Source organism: Lycium barbarum, chromosome 3 (genome assembly GCF_019175385.1).
Source record: "Lycium barbarum isolate Lr01 chromosome 3, ASM1917538v2, whole genome shotgun sequence".
In the NCBI taxonomy this organism is placed as follows: domain Eukaryota; kingdom Viridiplantae; phylum Streptophyta; class Magnoliopsida; order Solanales; family Solanaceae; genus Lycium; species Lycium barbarum.
Window position 1 is genome coordinate 145,235,438 of NC_083339.1, and position 17,474 is coordinate 145,252,911.

The 17,474-nt window shown below is 36.8% G+C and overlaps 2 protein-coding genes across 4 annotated transcripts; both read left to right on the forward strand.

Annotated features, from left to right (window-relative positions):
• Positions 1 to 1,310: 1,310 nt before the first annotated feature.
• On the forward strand, positions 1,311 to 9,221 carry LOC132633346 (protein MLN51 homolog). Its single transcript, XM_060349689.1, has 12 exons — positions 1,311 to 2,164; positions 5,091 to 5,193; positions 5,299 to 5,531; positions 5,610 to 6,448; positions 6,740 to 6,848; positions 7,094 to 7,219; positions 7,802 to 7,857; positions 7,950 to 7,995; positions 8,114 to 8,184; positions 8,284 to 8,360; positions 8,744 to 8,831; positions 8,924 to 9,221. The coding sequence occupies exons 1-9, from the start codon at positions 1,680 to 1,682 to the stop codon at positions 8,139 to 8,141; spliced, it is 2,025 nt and encodes a 674-aa protein (XP_060205672.1). The 5' UTR covers positions 1,311 to 1,679; the 3' UTR covers positions 8,142 to 8,184; positions 8,284 to 8,360; positions 8,744 to 8,831; positions 8,924 to 9,221.
• A 2,518-nt stretch (positions 9,222 to 11,739) lies between these two features.
• Positions 11,740 to 16,890, forward strand: LOC132633347 (uncharacterized). 3 transcript variants are annotated; one of them, XM_060349690.1, is made up of 5 exons: positions 11,740 to 12,262; positions 12,583 to 13,663; positions 14,039 to 14,877; positions 16,108 to 16,164; positions 16,479 to 16,890. In XM_060349690.1, exons 2-5 carry the CDS (start codon positions 12,703 to 12,705, stop codon positions 16,722 to 16,724), a joined length of 2,103 nt encoding a protein of 700 aa, XP_060205673.1. In that variant the 5' UTR covers positions 11,740 to 12,262; positions 12,583 to 12,702; the 3' UTR covers positions 16,725 to 16,890. The 3 variants fall into 3 exon arrangements, with proteins under 3 accessions (XP_060205673.1, XP_060205674.1, XP_060205675.1); XM_060349691.1 differs by having other exon boundaries at positions 11,740 to 12,185; XM_060349692.1 differs by having other exon boundaries at positions 11,740 to 11,953.
• The last annotated feature ends 584 nt before the right edge of the window (positions 16,891 to 17,474 follow it).

A 17,474-nucleotide genomic window follows, 5' to 3' on the forward strand; every position in this document is an offset into this window, starting at 1 on the left:
TTGAAATTTAACTTTTATCCCCGTTAAAAAATTTGTGCAAAAATAGCATTATTGTTAAACATCCATAAAACTTTTCCGCGCCTTATTTTTCTCATCTCATTCTTGTTTTCTTCTTCTACTTTAGGTTGCGTATATTCCTACTTATTGTTACTTTATCTTCTTCCTTTTCCTTTTCCTCCTTCTACACGCCTAGCGACACTAAGACAACGCCCAATGCATAGTGGCATAGGTTAACGTTGCTTATTTCTACTTAATGTTATTTTATCTTCTTCCACCTCTTCTTGCTCTTTTTTCCTCCTCCTGCTGCTTCTCTTCTCCTTCTGACGTTTCTCCTCCTCCTCCTTAATTCTAATCAATGCTACTTATTCGTTCTTAATGCTACTTAGCATTAAGTATGATTAAGTAGTATTACTTTCCGGACTGTTTTACCATGACTTTCTCGCTTTTGTTATTCCCTGTTTTCATATTGTTTTCGATGTGCTTGGTCCTATCTGATCTTCTGTCGTGTTTTCCTCTCTTAAGCCGAGGGTCTTTAGGAAACAACCGCCCTACCTTTCAAGGTGGGGATTAGGTTTGCGTACACTCTACCCTCTCCAGACCCCACATGGTGGGATTATACTGGGCTTGTTGTTGTTGTATTTCTTGTAATGATAGTTTTCTTTTCGATAGCGAATCAATTTGCTCGTCATCAAATGATGAAGAGAAAGAAAAATATGTTTATAATATAAATAAACAATTACTTACTATACGTATTTTTTCCTATCCTTAAAAAAAGCAAAAAGGTTTGGAAAACGAAAATTAAATCACCTAACTTTCAATCTCAATTCAAACATTAATTTCTCGATTATTCAATATTGAATTTCTGATATATAAACAGAACATAATTGTATATAACAATAAAAATCTTAGTCGCAAACTTTGAAACACAACATCACTATTATAAAACGAAAATATTGAATAAAATTCATGTAAAAATCGTAATCTCTAAGGGCTCGTTTGGTACAAGGTATAAGAATAAATAATTTCAGGATTATATTTGAGATGAGTTTATCCCACATTTGGTTGGGATAAAATCGTAATACAATTAATCTCGAAATTAGTTATTTTAAGATTGTATTGTTATTTTATCTCTGTGGGAAGGTGGAATAACTAACCCTGGGATAACTTGTTTAAAACCAAACGACCCCTAAATAATATAAAGTGAAGTAAATTAAATAAAGATAGAGAAGGAAAATAGAAACCCAAGGGCAAATGGACCCAAATCCGAATGTATATACGAGTTCCTTTTTTATAAAAATGCTGACGACACGACACAGAGACCGTATGAGGAAAGACATGTAAAATAAAAATATCCACAAAATAAGCGCTTGCTAGGGGTTGGTAGTACAACAAGAACTAATCCAATTCCAATCCACCAAATCTAAAATTCTAGGGTTTTCAATTTCCCAAAATCTAACCCCCTACCAAAATTCAAATCACATTCCAAAGACCTCAATCTTTCATCTATTCGTTATAGATTATTGAATTTTTTTGTTTATTGTTCAAACAAGTTCCCTTCTTTTATGTTTTTAGGAGATTAACCCTACCAAAATCCAGATTACATTCCAAAAGCCCCGACTTTTCGTCTAGATTATCGAATTTTTTGGAAAACTTTCCTTCTTTTATGTTTTTGGCGTGAAATGGCGAGTGTTGGAGAAGCAGAAGTAGAGTACGAAAGCGATCCGGAAGAAGCGAAGTTGTCGTTGAAGATGCGTAGGAGAGAAGCTAGCGATGATGAGGATGTGGAGGAGACACAAAGTAGAGACAAGATTGAATCCGATGGCGAATCGGAGGGACAAGGTGCTGCTGCCAATTACGATGAAGATGAGGAGGAGGAACAAGAAGAAGAATACGACGACGAAGAGTATGTCGAGGACGATGAAGCTTATGAGGAGGAGGAGGAGGAGGAGGAGGAAGTAGGTGGCGGTGTTCCCGAGGAAATTGTTAAGGAGGTTGAGGCAGTAGTTGCGGGAGAAGAAGGAACGGGGATTGGTGATGGCAATGAGAATAATGTGCAGGTTGAGGAGGAGAAGAAACAGAATGAACCTTATGCTGTGCCCACTGCTGGAGCGTTTTATATGCACGATGATAGGTTTCGAGACAATGCTGGTGGTGGGAGAAACAGGTACTGGTCATACTCTATGCTCACAGATAGTTCATTGGTATCTGAATTGTTAGAGTAATTTGTTTTGCATCCTACATGTTTTTAGCAATGTGTTTCAGCAGATATTCTTGATATATGGACAATGGAGGGGTTTTGAGGATATCCTAGCGAGGTTAAACTCTTAAAAACTTCGTCTGCAAAGCAATTAGTAGTGATGGTTGAGTCAACTCCTAAAACGTATTGTAGACATCTGCATTTTAAATAGAATAGCAAAGTTTGATTCTTTTCTCGAACAAACTAAAAAGGAAATAACACCACATAATGGATTAGACTTTAGAGGGAGTAGTAAATATGGAACTGTTTAATGGTATCTGAATTCATAGAGTAATTTGTGTTGCACTCCATATGTGAATAGCAATGTGTTTTGGCAGATATCTTTTATATTCAGCAGGTTGTTTTCATAATTTAAGGCTATATGGATCATGGAGGGGTTTTGAGGATATCCTAGCTAGGTTACGCTCTTAAAATTAAGTCTGCAAAGCAGCTAAAATGATAGTTGAGTTAGCACCTAAAACTTATCGTAGACATCTGCATTTCAAAAATAAAATAAAATATAAAAGTTTGATTCTTTTCTTGGAAAACTAAAACAGAAGTAATGCCACATAATGGATTAGAGGGAGTAGTAAATAGGGTTTGAAGTATTTGAGTGTATTAGATTGGTGCTTCAACATTTTATTGTTTTATCACCTATCTAGAAAAAGATTCCATTGTTTTATGCTAATTATGCAGTGGCTACTTTATCCTGTATGTAAGATCCTGTATATAAGATATTGGATGAGTTATAAAAAATAATGATGGTTGTTTCTGGCTTAAGATTTCGGCTAGCATGTAGCCGATGATGCACGCCTGGCTTGTAGGTAGCAGATCAAACAAAACTAGTCGTATTGTACTGATCAAACAGAACCATAACAAAGCAGCTTAACCCTGTGACACTGACAGAATATCTAATCCTGATCGTTTTCTTAAAATCCCGTACACAGAAGTATAAAGCATCATCTGGCTCTTTACGATAAGACACCCAGTTATCTATACTAATAGGAATCTCATTGGTGCACCAAAAGCTCTCCTAATTTTGAAAAGCTGTATGAACTGGAACCATGGTGTACCGAGCATCTATTTTAGAGTACCTGATTTAGTGAAAAGGTGCTACACAGGTGAAAATGATGGGAGAAAAGGGAAATCATTTGCTTATATAGGTGTTAGCATGACAGATTTAACATTTTGCATCTATGAGTTCACTATGGCAGTTCCGTCCTGATTTTTTCCGGATAAGGGACTGTCATCCTGATTAGTAATCAATGAAGACCTTTTTTTCTTTCTGTTTGTAAATGGATAACAGTTTTAGAAGAGAATAAAAATGGGAATGCATAACCTGCATAGAACGAGTGTGCACCATTCCAAGAAGTTGAATTTAGACCCTCTCGACCTTGGTAGTTTCCATTACTTGCTTGTTGGTTTCCCTCTATTTGTCTTATAGAGTTTCTACTTCAGTTGTTCACTATCTTCTTTGCATCGCTGGTCGATCTGCGCCATTAATTTGCAATATCTCACAACTCACCCTCATTTGATGTCACCCATAACATCCTTGATGTCCATTGTTCTGATGGTTGAAATTTCTATAGAGCACTTGTGTTGCTTTCCGTGCAACCAATTTCCATATATGAATCTAGGGCATCGCTCTTTAGAGAAATAATATTCAGTCCCATGCACTTCTTGGTTTTATTCCCACATGGAGAGCATTCTTTCCACCATACGAACATCCTCCTTAGAATAATATTTTCCTTAGTCAAGCTATCATGTCTCCTGTGACACTACTTTTTAAGTCAAAACTTGTGATATTTTGTCTGACCCTTGCCTGATAATTTTTGTGTTATTATTTCATTGGAACATCCCAATTTGAATCCCTACTTTACCTCGACGTACCCATACCAAACAGGTGTGATATGGGGAGGGATGCTTTGTGTGGAATCTTCAATTACTCTAAAAATTAACAGAAAATTAAATGTACCCTTTCTGGATATTTACACTAACGTAGGAGACGTACCTGCATCCAAGTATATAGTCTGAATAATTTATTATTATCGTCTGTGCTTTATATGTAGGACACCAAAATAATCAGGTGTGATTGAGGACTAGGAATAAATTTGAATATACCTTACCTTCCAATATCTCTCCACTCTATTTAGATAGTGTTAGACCCTTGACCTGAGAATAAAAACCCAGATCAGGCTTCCTCTGCTTTAATTTTGTCTTGCATTTGTTGAACAACTTTTTCTTTAGTTTTAGCTGTATTGCAACCTCCTTATGTGGATGCTTGGCTTGTGCGGAAACATCACTATACAACATGTTTCTGTTCTCTAAGTGCAGAACAGCAGAAGAGATATATAATTTCATGTTTGTAAACACCTATGTTTCTACATAAGCATTAACGTTATTTTTAGTGATCGTGCTTTTCCTCATTAACTTTGAAGACAACTTTCTAATGAATCGGAATTATAAGTGTATCGAAAGTTGGGATCATAACTAAGTTTCTTAAAGTTGAATGCTTTTCCTAAGTGATGCTGTTGCAAAGCATGAATCTCGAAAGTATTTGACGGAAGGGATTGGATGCTGGTATGCCGTGATCACTCACATATGAGTTCAGTCTGTATTTTTTCCTTTCCTCATGGTTGAAAATTTGATCAAACAGTAAGAGGATGTCAGAGTTGTCATGCTTTTTTTGATCCCTTCCTAAGTGTATTGGTTTTGAGTACAGATCTGGTATTCTGCTGAACAACATAAACTGCTTTTCAAGTTGCTTGTACGTACCACTTTATGGGCCACACTGTTGTCTTACTCTCTTAGATGATGACCATATTTTGATATTGTTGTATAATTGTTTTGCTAGGCGTACTTTTGGTGGAAGGAAGTTATGGGAATCCAAAGATGATCGGAAATGGGGACATGACAAATTCGAAGAGTTGAGTGTGGAGGAGAGGCATTATGAAGAGGTGAATGCTTTTAGCCATGTGATTATTTGTTGTTGCTCATCTTTTTTTCCTCGCCTTTTGCGTGATTTGTTTTGCTGTATTAATATTATTCTATCGAATCTTTAGGGTAGGAGGGGTTCAAGGGGTCGTTATCGAGGCCGAGGTAGAGGGCGAGGGCCTGAACGTGGAACTGTCCGAGGACGAAGACCGAAAGCATATGTCAATGACAGCAATCGGGACAACAATAACAGCCTGAAGATTCAGAATAATGCTTCAAAAGGTATGAGAGGTCGGGGTCCAAGAAGGTATCGACCCTCATCTAAGGACAACATTGATGCACCCGCTCCACCAAACAAACAGTGAGTATCAATTCCGTTAATTTTCTCCTTTTCTTCATCACCAATGGTTCTTGATGTTCATCAAGTTGTATCTTTCAGATCTGGTCTGTCAGTTGAGAAACATTCATATCATAGCACAGCCAAACCATCGGCTCCTGTATCAAATGTAGAAAATGATGCAGTGACAGCTGCTAAGCAAGGGTTTGTGTCAAGCTTGAATTCTGCTTCTCCTCCATTTTACCCCTCTAGTTCCTCCGCTAAAGAGACCACTATGACACACAAGAGGGAACTGCAAACTGGGGCAAGTAGCCACAGTGTTCAGCCTTCTGTCTTAGGAGATAGTTCTGCTGCCGCACAATCAACTTCAGTGTTGCGAGGGAAGAAAGCCAGTGATTCAATTAGCCTTGACAAACTTAATATTGCTAATCCTATTACTGCAGTAGCTTCGAAGGTTTCACCCGGTTTGCAGTTGGCTCCTGGTTCCTCGACAATAAGTCCTACTCAGTCGCAGCCATTGAGAGGCCAAGGAAGAGGATTTAATCCAATGCCAAATGTGAATTACCAATCTCCTGTAATAAATAACCAATTCAACAGAGTTTCTCAGCCAACAAATCTCCCGTCTACTCAAAGAAATCCTGTTCTAGGTCGAGGGCAACCTTCTTTCCAAGCTACTGGTCACCAGTTTGCTCAGCGATCTGGTACTAGATCTCAAGGTTCATCTCCTCCGAAAACTGGACAATCTATCTCTGAAACTGTAGAGTTTGAATCTTCTTCCGATACAAGTAAGTCAAAGAATGCTCTGGTTGCAAAAGGAAAAGGCACTCTTCAGAGCACTGGAAAGGGATCAGTTCTCTACGGTGGAGCTCAGGTTATGGGTGCACCTGGAAGCATGGGTAGGGGTGATCAGAACTTTGCTGCAACACCAGCCTTTTTGCCAGGTAGACCTTTTATAATTAGCCACCTCATCGTGAAAAATTCTTTATAAAATCATCTGGGCCCCTTGGGATGGTTCAATAGGATGTCGTTCGGTACTCTTTCACTCAATTTGTTTTTAGTGGCTAGGATTTCCTTTCTAGAAATTATGCTATAGATTTATGGACCATGTTACTTATGAAGAATGTTCGTCTGTGTAATTAGTAGATTATGGTAATTTATTGTGGTGCATCTTCCTAAATGAAAATCATCTTTCTGCAGTGACACTTAGTATTTCTTTCTTATGAAATTTGCAGTCATGCAATTTGGTGGCCAGCACCGTGGTGGCATTCCTGCTGTTGGCATGGCCTTTCCTGGATATGTTGGTCAGCCTCAACTTGGTTTGGGAAATTCTGAGATGACATGGTAAGATTTTATGGCAATGTAGTAACCAGTTCAAAACTAATGTAATTTCCATGAACTGTATGGGGATTTTATTGCTTAGGCATTTCCCCTCGATAAACCCAGCTGTGGATGTCTATGGAGTGGGACCATATTTTCCTTCTGAATCGTTGTATATAGATTAGTTCTGTCATATAATCATAAATATTGATAAACTGGTTTGCCTATATTGGGTAGTATTTCAAATGATTTTGGTTTTCAACTGTCAGGTTGCCAGTTTTAGCTGGGGCTGCTGGAGCATTAGGTGCAGCATACTGTTCGCCATATATTTCTGTCGATGGTGCTTATCATGCTCGCCCATCCGGGCAACTATCTTCTCTCATTGCTGCTCCAAGGTCAGTATTCTCACCTCCATTTCAGTATATCCAGTTCATTAGTATTTTCCTTTGTGCTGGCATGTCAGTGTCATACTTGTTCCACACTTCTTTCACTCGTTTTCGTTTACTCTTGCTTAATAGAGATGGCACTATCTTTTGTTCTGTGATGACTTACTCATGTTGTGGGAACTCATGACTCGAGTGTCTAGACAAGTGTGACCCGTGTTTTTCTCTTGTGGAAAAGCTTGACCAGTTTGCGTAACTCGAGAAAACAAATGGCAAAGCCTGTACAATTGTAACCAAAAGTTTTGACAGATCCATTTTATTGTTTGGGCTGTTTATGGATAGTTATTGAAATTTTAGTCTGTGGAACACTCTCTTGGTGAGAGTTCTGCTTGTGCAGTTGTCTGTATGCGCTGACTGACAGTTACTGGTTTGTGATTTTGCCATTTTTCTCACCTATAAACATCATTTGTTATTACAGATTGTGAGAAAATGATTTCTTGATTCTGTAAATATTGCGGCTATATATGTAGCAGGCATTTTCTTTAATACCTGTAATAAGCGGAAAAGACACTTAACAGTCACTTCTCTCTGCAGCAAAGAGAATAATACCAGTAAACCAAATAATGAGAGCATGCCCCAACAGAGACCAGGTGAGATATGTGCATGTTCTAATTTTTACTTAGTTTTCTCTGCTGCTGCAAAACTGCGTCACTGATCTTGTATGCCCCATTTCCTCTCTCAGAGCTCTCAAATGATGACTTGGGCCAGCGTCAGAAGAATCCTCGCAGGTAAGCTTATATTCCTGTTCTGAAATGAGAGTTTCCAACCTTCCCCTTTTGCTTAAGTACATGTATTATTGGCTTAGTTAACCTTTGTGAATTTTGAGTTCATTTATTGTTTTTGCAGATATACAGAGATGAAGTTCGATCAGTGAGCTAGTTTGTAGATTGAAGCTCTGTTTGAATAAGCAGATTAAGGTCAACTTTGTTGAAATTTTTTCTTCTTTAGTTTACAGTTAAAATTTTCATCTGTGGTTGACTTTTGCAAATCTCTGAGTAAAACTCTTGGTTCTGCAGGCCTTCTCCCAGACCCTATGTTCTCCGAATGTTGATTTGGAGTATCTAGGGCTCTCATGTGTTGTGATGTATTTTAGGTAATGATTTTGCTCATGACTTTAATATCATATTTTCTTGTGAAATGATTCAGCATTTTGGAATTTCCACCAAACATAATCCTTATGTTTTTTTAGTTACTTTGGCAATTGCCCCTCCCCACCTTCCTAAAATATGAAGGGAACAGAAAAGAAGAAAGCAAAAGAAAAGGCACTCTTACTGGCCTGTCAAGGGGCAATTTTGGACTCGAAGGAATTTACCTAATGGTTCCGTGATCTAGCATAATATATCTTATGGTTTCATTATCTAGCTCTAAATTGTGTGTATTGCAGGTATCTACTACTGATTCATACAGCTTGTGTGTGTCATTTTTTCTGACCTATGTCCATTGCATTCTCTTCTCCTTTTGGACTTTTGATCCCAGGTTTACATGACAAACGCCTGCTCATGCTGCTTCACTTTCGGGGATACACTGCAGCTTGACGGGTGGCAATTATTTGTTTAAATATGTGGTATCGTTGTAGTACTCTTGTCTTCATGCTTAGTGTATGTATGTCTCTTTTAAAATTGAGAAATAAGTTCTGCCTTGTTTCTTAAATCTCAGGTACTTGTGGCTTGGTTTTTCTTTTAACTTAAGGAAATGGAAAATGATGATTGGTTTCTTCAAATGGTGATGAAAATAATGGTAAAAAAGGCCCAGAAGCGGTCGCAGCTGTTATCTTATTATGTGAAGTTTTTCTCTTCTAAATAGACGGCCGGGCCGTAGTGTCTTTCCTAGTTTCCGTTAGTGGCCTTAAGTTACTACTTATTTGGTGGATACTTTCAGGGTTTTGTAGTTAATATTATGTTAACAAGAGAGCTTTGCTTACTCAGACATTGAATAATAAATTTTGTTTCGAAGAGACTATGGTTCATCCAGATTTCATGCACATTTGGCTTGCTCAAGACATTGAGTAATAAACCTAGTGGAAATTGTGTAAAAATTCGTGGGAATTTGAACTTTCTTTCATCTCTCTCTCTCTTATTATCATATATAAATATAAATGGCACCAATATAGCATTATGTGATATCACTTTCACTTGAAGCAACATGAAGTTGACTTTTATGGTTGGGAGGAAATGGTAAGGGTTGCCAAGTGTGATTGAGGGTGTAAGGATGTTGGGGTGCATTGAGTGCAAATTTGGCCTTACTGAGTTTCAGTTTGTGTGATAAGTTTCTCTTATATTCAATGTCAGTGTTCTATGTTCATTAAACATCTTGAGGAAATTGGCTAAACTTGACCTAATCTTCTGATGATACTTTGAAACCACGAGCAATGTCAATAGCACGCTATTTCATTTAATTTAAGTGTGAATACCATTCACCACACTGAAGGCTGACGAAAAACTGAGAAAATTCTAGGTCGATGCTGTTACGGCACTCCTGGAAAAAGAAATTAATGATGTGATGATGTTCCCTATTTCACTTGTTATTACTCTATTTTCCTGCGGTAAATGAGGTTGAAGAGTCAATAGTTTATTTGAAAGTGTAAGAGATTCTCTCGGAGTTATGCGTACAGCACACATCACCTTAAATAATCAAAGCTCCAGCATTTAAATAATGCTAGTTCGCAGACTCTTCATTTAAAAATTCAATCAGAGTCAATGAGTTAGGTGCATATATGTTGGGTCCATCTGTTGTCGGATTAAATTATTTCGGGATTATAATCCCAAATTTAATGGTATCAAACAGAGTATAAAATAAAGCTCAAACTTAGTTTAGGATACTTAGTTTACCAAACGAGCCCTCACTCTTCAAGCTTTGGTGATGCCGTTGTCTTAACAGAGAGAACGTGCCTGTTCGACTTATCTAAGAGAAGCAATATTGAGCCAAAACAAGGGATTAAAAAATGATGCTTTGGACCAAGTTTATTTATTAGAAATTGTCTCTTTCAGCCCTTATTTAATCTGAATTGTCGAAACATTCTCCAAAAATTGCCCTTGAAATAATTTAGCCATTTAACATACTACCAGTGTCATTTGGCCCGGCCGACATTAAACTAAATTTGTAGATTTCTTTTAAACTTCTTTTTACTCTTATTTCTTTGTTTTTGTAATATCAGTTTGACATTTTCTAAGAATTCTAAGATATTAAAGTACAAAAAGGTATCTTAACGAAAATATTTTATTAGTTTATATATTAGACTTTTTTAAAACAAAAAATCAAACAAATGAAGGCTATTCTAATTTCTATTTTACTGAAATTTGTTGAGATTATAGTTTCTGATAATCCAAATTGAGCTTTTCATATGTCAATTAATTTCATTTATTTCTCTGGATTGATTTTTTGAAATTATAGTATCCGATAATCCAAATTACATATATTTTAATTCAATAATTAAGCATATATAAAATTCTTAAGGAAAAATACAATTTGAAACAAGTTTAATAGACTAATATTTTCACATAAAAGAAAGACTCATATATGTATAAGTATGCTTTGTGGGGCTCACTATCACCTTTTTCATGACATTATCACTTTTAGTGGCATGAAAAAGGCTCGTAAAATTCTAAATTTACCAAAATTTATAAGGACTTACAAAGTCATTAAAACCTTAATTAAGGGTAAAAAGAGAAAAAAAAATCATGTGAGGACTATAAAAAATGAGTACTCTCCCTTGTATAGTAATTATAACGAAAAACAAAAGATTATTAATCGCGCTGAAACAGTATGATACTCCATCAATTAATTAGAGGTACCAAAGTAGTCACAAAATATAAGGCTAGTATAGATTTTGTTGAGCGTTTGATTTAGCAACAGGTCCTCACAAAATATACATTTATGCAAACGAGCCCTCACAAAATATACATTTTATGCAATAAATGTATATTTCATTTATAGCATTATGAATTAGAATGCAATAGATAATTAAAATAGGTGTTGACGTTTTACACAAAATAAAATATTGCTTGTTATCATAATATAATATATACATTTTCGTGTAAACGTACGAAAGTACTCCCTCCGCATCAAAAAAAAGTCCACTTAGCCATCTGCACACCCCTTAGGAAAATATTAACTCCTAGATAAAAATAGGTAATTCAACTAAACTACCTTTAATTAAATAAGCATTGAGATTTGATCATATAACACTTAATAGGGGTAAATATGAAAAAACAAGGTTAATTCTCTCTTGATTTGCTAAGTGAACTCTTTTTTTGATCCAAGAAAAAAGGCTAAATGGACTTTTTTTTTTATCCGGAGGGAGTATTAGTTGCGGAAAAAAAAAAAAAAAAAGGACCCAAACAATAGTATTACATGTAATTATTAACATACTAAATACTTAATGTAAAAGTTATTTCATTCAATGCCACCCACGTAACGTCAGCTTACGCAAGCTATAGAAGAATAATTATTTTCAGCTGTGATGTCAAAAAACGGAGAAACAAACAAAAAAGATTAGAGCCCGACGACTTGTTTTGTTACATCCCTTTACCGTTTCATTTCAATGATAAAGCGTCGGTGACACTCTGCATTAAATACGAAAAAAGAATAGAGTTATAAAATAAAAAAAAATAAAATACAAAATCTTCAATTCAGTCAGTGTTCTTCAGACATTGGTCTCTCTCTCTCTCTGAGTTGTTTGCCAGTGGGGTATGTTGCACTGTACTCATCATTTTTCCAGTGTGTTTTTAACTGAAAGTTGCCATTTTCTTGAATGCTTAAAGAGCAATCGACCCAAAAATCATTTGGACTACTAGTTCGTGTTTTATCTAGAAGATCCACAGCCCAACTATTTCTTTGTCAATTCAAACTGAGATCGGTCTTGAAACAGAAGGAGTTCTTTATAGTTGGATTTTTCAGCTTGGAAGAGTACTTGCTTCGAGTAATCCGTTTCTTTAATCTTCAACTAATTTGGGGTTGATTGATTCTTGATATATAAGCATTTGATTTAGTAATCTTGTAAGTGTGTTCTTTTGAAGTTGTCAATATGTTCTTGAAATTCTGAATCTTTAATTTCTTTTCTTTCGTTTACTAAGGGAGCTGAAGAAGGGTTTGGGTAACGAAATTTGGAAAAAGAAGCATTTACTTCCTGTATAATTCGTTGTACTAAATCCAAGAAAGTAGTAATTAATGTATTGTCGCAGAATACATTTTATGCACTGTGCATTAGTTTTTTGAATAATGTAATAAGTTTTGTTCTTGTATTCTTACATCTACTTGGATCTCAGTTCAGTCACAAACTAACAAAAAAAAATCTCTTAAATTTGTTCCTTGTTTAGGTGTGATATTGAAGAAATTAAATTGGCTGAATAGCTGTACATGAAATTGGCACCTATTTTCGAGTCGGTGTTGATGCAAACAATTTTTGAATAGTCATTTGTAGCATACATGTCCAACTAATGGAGGAACTAAGACCGTCACCCTTGAGGCTAAATGGTCCCGTAAAGTCCACATTGTCAGGAAGATCAACTCCTAGAGGATCAGGATCCCCTTCCTTCAGGAGATTAAACTCTGGACGTACCCCACGAAGAGATGGTAAAAGTAATGCCTTCACTTCTCAGTGGTTTAGAAGTAACCGTATTATACTTTGGTTGCTTCTGATTACCCTTTGGGCATATGGAGGATTTTATGTCCAGTCAAGATGGGCTCATGGAGACAACAAGGAAGGAATCTTTGGAGGATCTGTAGATGATGTTGCCAATGTAACTTCTCAACCAAAGGAAAAAACGGGAAAAAGTAAACGAATTCTAGTTGCAAATGAGGATTCTTTAACAATAAAGCCTCCAAGTAATAAAACACAAGGCAATTCAATGGATATGGATGTAGTCTTGGCTAAACAGGCCAAGAGTGTGGTATCTACTAAAAAGAAGAGCAAGAAATCTACACGTGCTTCTCGTAGGAAGACTCGTGGTAAAAAGAAGGTGGTGGCAGAAGTGAAAAATGATGATGCGGAAGTTGAAGAAGAGGAAATACCCAAGCGAAATACTACCTACGGCCTACTTGTTGGTCCATTTGGGTCAATAGAGGACAAGATTTTGGAGTGGAGTCCTGAAAAGCGATCAGGGACATGCGATAGGAAAAGCCAGTTTGCACGTCTTGTTTGGTCAAGGAAGTTTGTGCTGATCCTCCATGAACTATCTATGACTGGTGCTCCACTTGCCATGTTGGAATTGGCTACAGAGCTTTTAAGCTGTGGGGCTACAGTTTATGTTGTACCTCTCAGCAAAAGAGGGGGTTTGATGTCAGAACTATCTAGAAGAAAGATCAAAGTACTAGAAGACAAGTCAGACGTCAGCTTCAAAACAGCCATGAAAGCAGATCTTATTATTGCAGGCTCTGCAGTGTGTGCATCATGGATAGGTGAGCACTTCCATATATACTATTTTTGATGATACTTATACTTTTTGGTCGACTAACAACCATATCTACACGTGTTATGTTCATAGCTATAATCAGAACTTTTAGATTCTCATTATTTTAATGAAGGAGCCAATTTTTGCGAGTTCTCAGTGCAACCTTTCTTGTAGACCTTTGTTGCAAAACGTGAGTGAGATTTGAGTATTCCTATTGATTAGTTCTTTTGCTTCATGAAGAAATCTTTCTTTTGGCTGTGCTAGCATTATAGTCTTTGATTTCCTTGATTTTAGCCTTCATAAATTCTATGAATTTGCTTCTGTTCTTTCCTTCTCCTTGTGTGCCTTGGCTAACTTCTGACAATTAATATCTCGCTTTCAGAACAATATGCAGCACGTACTGTGCTAGGTTCAAGTCAAATTGCTTGGTGGATCATGGAAAACCGGCGGGAATACTTCGATCGGGCTAAACTTGCTTTCAACCGAGTGAAGAAACTTATCTTTCTTTCTGAATCACAGTCTAAGCGCTGGTTAGCTTGGTGTGAGGAAGAACATATACAGCTCAAAACTCAGCCTGCACTGATTCCACTTTCTGTTAGTGATGAACTAGCTTTTGTAGCAGGCATCCCGTGCTCGCTGAGCACTCCGCTATTCAGTCCTGAGAAGATGCTGGAAAAGAGGCAGCTACTAAGAAATTTTGTTAGGAAAGAAATGGCGTTGACAGACAATGATATGCTTGTTGTGTCCTTGAGTAGTATAAACCCTGGAAAGGGTCAGTTTCTGCTTCTTGAAACAACACGCTTGCTGATTGAGGGAGCTCCTCCTCTAAATCGATCTGCTGTTAAAAGTCAAGATTATCACAAAAGGACATTGCTTCATAATTGGAAACAATTTGGTGAATGGAAAAAAGAATCTGAGAATAATTCTAAAGTGTTGCAGCTACCCCAGCTTTTCTCTAAGGGGGTTAACTATAAAGCTGGAAATGAAAATGATAGAGGAACTCGAAAGCTTTTCTCCATCGATGAAGGGAAGAAGGGAGAAAAGCTTAGGGTTCTTATTGGCTCAGTCGGATCCAAGAGCAACAAGGTGCCTTATGTTAAGGCACTTCTCAACTTTCTGAATCAGCATTCTAACTTGTCGAACACGGTACTATGGACTCCATCAACCACTCGTGTCGCTGCACTTTATGCTGCTGCAGATGCTTATGTAATGAATTCTCAGGTTAGCCTTTACAACTGTATCTAACTCATTTATTGTCGAGTTCAGCAAATGTACAGTGTCAATGCTTCTGGGAGAATATTATTATATAAGAGTTAACGGTTAAGTAAAGTAGACAGATGAGAGACTAGGTGTTTCTTATGATTTCTATGCTCTGCGCAGATCTAAATAAAATTTTCATGATTGGTGATATTTCAGATTGAGAAGTGAAAGCGTTGTAAGGATAGTGCTACCTCTTGTAAAGGTTTCTTAATGAGTGTAAAGATTTCTCAGCAATATGAAATTATCTTCAGTAATAAGTACCAAGTCAATGCATTTTAGCTACTAGCAAGTACAAACTACGGGTCTCCCGATGATATTGAGAAACTGAGTTATCTGGCTTGCTTGTATCCCGTTATTAATTCATTCGACTTAAGTTTATATTAAGAACCATGCTAAAATCATGACTTGAGAGAGTTTATGCTATTCTGGTTATCAGTAGTTCTCTAGAGGGGAGGAGGTGGAATGAATTGTTCATCTTCATAGGCGTCAACTAGAGGCGTTAGGAGAAGGTTGAACCTTGAGCATGAAAGTTAGTCTGACTTTGGTCTTTTTGTAACCTGGACACCTAGAAGAGATTTGAGGAGCCAATTCCTTTCTCAAAGAAAGATGATTGATCTCGTATGTGTTAAGTAATATTTTATTTTTATTTTTTTGTTGGGGGGATTATGGTGCTTGGTTCAAGATAAGTTGTGATGATAGAGGAATCTATGTATTGGTATTGCAATTGAATTTTTCTCTTAATTTCGTAGGTCATCCTATTGTTCTTATACTCTTACTCCAATTTCAGTCAACTCTGTCTGGGAGAGAAAGCAGTTCATCAACTTCTTCTCCATGCTTAATCTCATTAGTTAGCTCACATTTGTAAGGGGCATGGGGCATATATTAGTCTGGTGGTAGGAATAAGGATTCTAGAGTACTGTTACCATTCAAAAAAAAAAAAAACTCTAAAGTTTTATGCTGTTGAATGAGACCATACTATGCAACAGTGATGGATAACGTATGAAATAAGAGTCATATAAAGTACATCTCGTTCAAACATAATGGTTAGTTTCCTGGAATGGTTACAATGATCATATGCGTTATTTATATATCTGGCACTACAGTTGGTTTCCTTGGTGAATGATTTACTATGCTGATATTGGTCCTTGTGTAATTTCATTCGATACTTATTTGGTTGCTTACATTTTGCAGGGACTTGGAGAAACATTTGGGAGAGTAACAATTGAAGCAATGGCATTTGGTCTTCCAGTAAGATTCTCAATTCCGTCCTGCCAATAGTATAATGTGGTCACCTTTAGATATGCATGTACTTTTGCATGCCATCAAAGCAGTCATGTTTGTGACAGAAATTAGTTGTTTCTTTTAAATACGCTGGCAAGAAGCTATGTCGAGCTACAGTGTAGATTTTAATCTAGCTGAATCCTCCTCTGCTATCGAAGTAGTCATGAATGGTTTAGAGTTCAGTATAGGGTTTACTGTTCATTCTGGAAAACCTGCCTGCAAATGTAAAACTGCAAAACTTGTCGCTAAAATAAGTGGATTTACGTATAATTTTGTTACAGGTGCTGGGAACAGATGCTGGAGGCACAAAGGAGATCGTTGAACATAACGTAACAGGCCTTCTTCATTCTTTGGGACGTCCAGGTGCTCAAGTTCTCGCCCACAATCTTCAGTATTTGCTGAACAACCCCTCGGAAGGACAGCGAATGGGAAGCAACGGAAGAAAGAAGGTAGAAGATATGTACCTAAAGAAGCACATGTACAAGAGATTCGGAGAGGTACTATACGACTGCATGAGAATAAAATAACACTAGATGCAGTGCATTTTTCATTCTTTTTCTATTGAACAGTTTTCCTGTATTGTTGTTCGTCTTTATACTTTCTTCTTCGCCTAGAAAAACAGATCAAGAATCAGCCTTTTGTACAGTACGAAATCTAGTTGTGTTTACTGATAAGAGATCCCACTTTTCTTTACTTTTTACTTGCCAAGCTATCTAATTTCGAATTTAACTAATATCCACTGACAGTGGAAACTTTTTTTACACGGTCAAATTATTTTGACAGGCTATAGCCGGTAATTAGTTTTCTCTTGGAATCCTAGTTTTTAGTTTCTTTTTTAATAAACACTTATCTCCTCAATCACCACACACCCCCGGGGCGGATCTATGGCCCGCCGAGGGTGTTCGCGTATAAGATATTTTTTCATTTTTTATGAATATATATATTTTGAACACTCTCCTCCCTGCCTTCAAACTCTGCCGGTCTCATTTCTCTCTCTTCCCTAAGTTCCTAGCTGTTACTTCGACCATCTCTCTAACCTCGTAAAAAATTATGTAGAAATTTATCCATTCCTTAGAAATCTGATAGCTATTATCAACTGGTTAATGAATAATCAGATTATATTTTAATTCTTTTTTCAATTGTAACAAATTGTATCATTGGTATGATGCAAGCTTGATCAATTGTAAGAAGTTGGACGCATTTTTAATGGCTATCTAGTTAAGCATATAATTTCGGACAATTAATTTCAGAAGTGAGATGAAAGAATCTTCAAAAAA

Bases quoted from the DNA above. Each gene is read 5' to 3' on its own strand.
- LOC132633346 (XM_060349689.1), top strand. From the start codon at position 1,680: ATGGCGAGTGTTGGAGAAGCAGAAGTAGAGTACGAAAGCGATCCGGAA. The intron at 2,165-5,090 runs GTACTGGTCATA...TTGTTTTGCTAG, and splicing joins GCTGGTGGTGGGAGAAACAG to GCGTACTTTTGGTGGAAGGA. The intron at 6,849-7,093 runs GTAAGATTTTAT...TTCAACTGTCAG, and splicing joins GGAAATTCTGAGATGACATG to GTTGCCAGTTTTAGCTGGGG.
- LOC132633347 (XM_060349690.1), top strand. From the start codon at position 12,703: ATGGAGGAACTAAGACCGTCACCCTTGAGGCTAAATGGTCCCGTAAAG. The intron at 14,878-16,107 runs GTTAGCCTTTAC...TACATTTTGCAG, and splicing joins CTTATGTAATGAATTCTCAG to GGACTTGGAGAAACATTTGG. The intron at 16,165-16,478 runs GTAAGATTCTCA...ATTTTGTTACAG, and splicing joins CAATGGCATTTGGTCTTCCA to GTGCTGGGAACAGATGCTGG.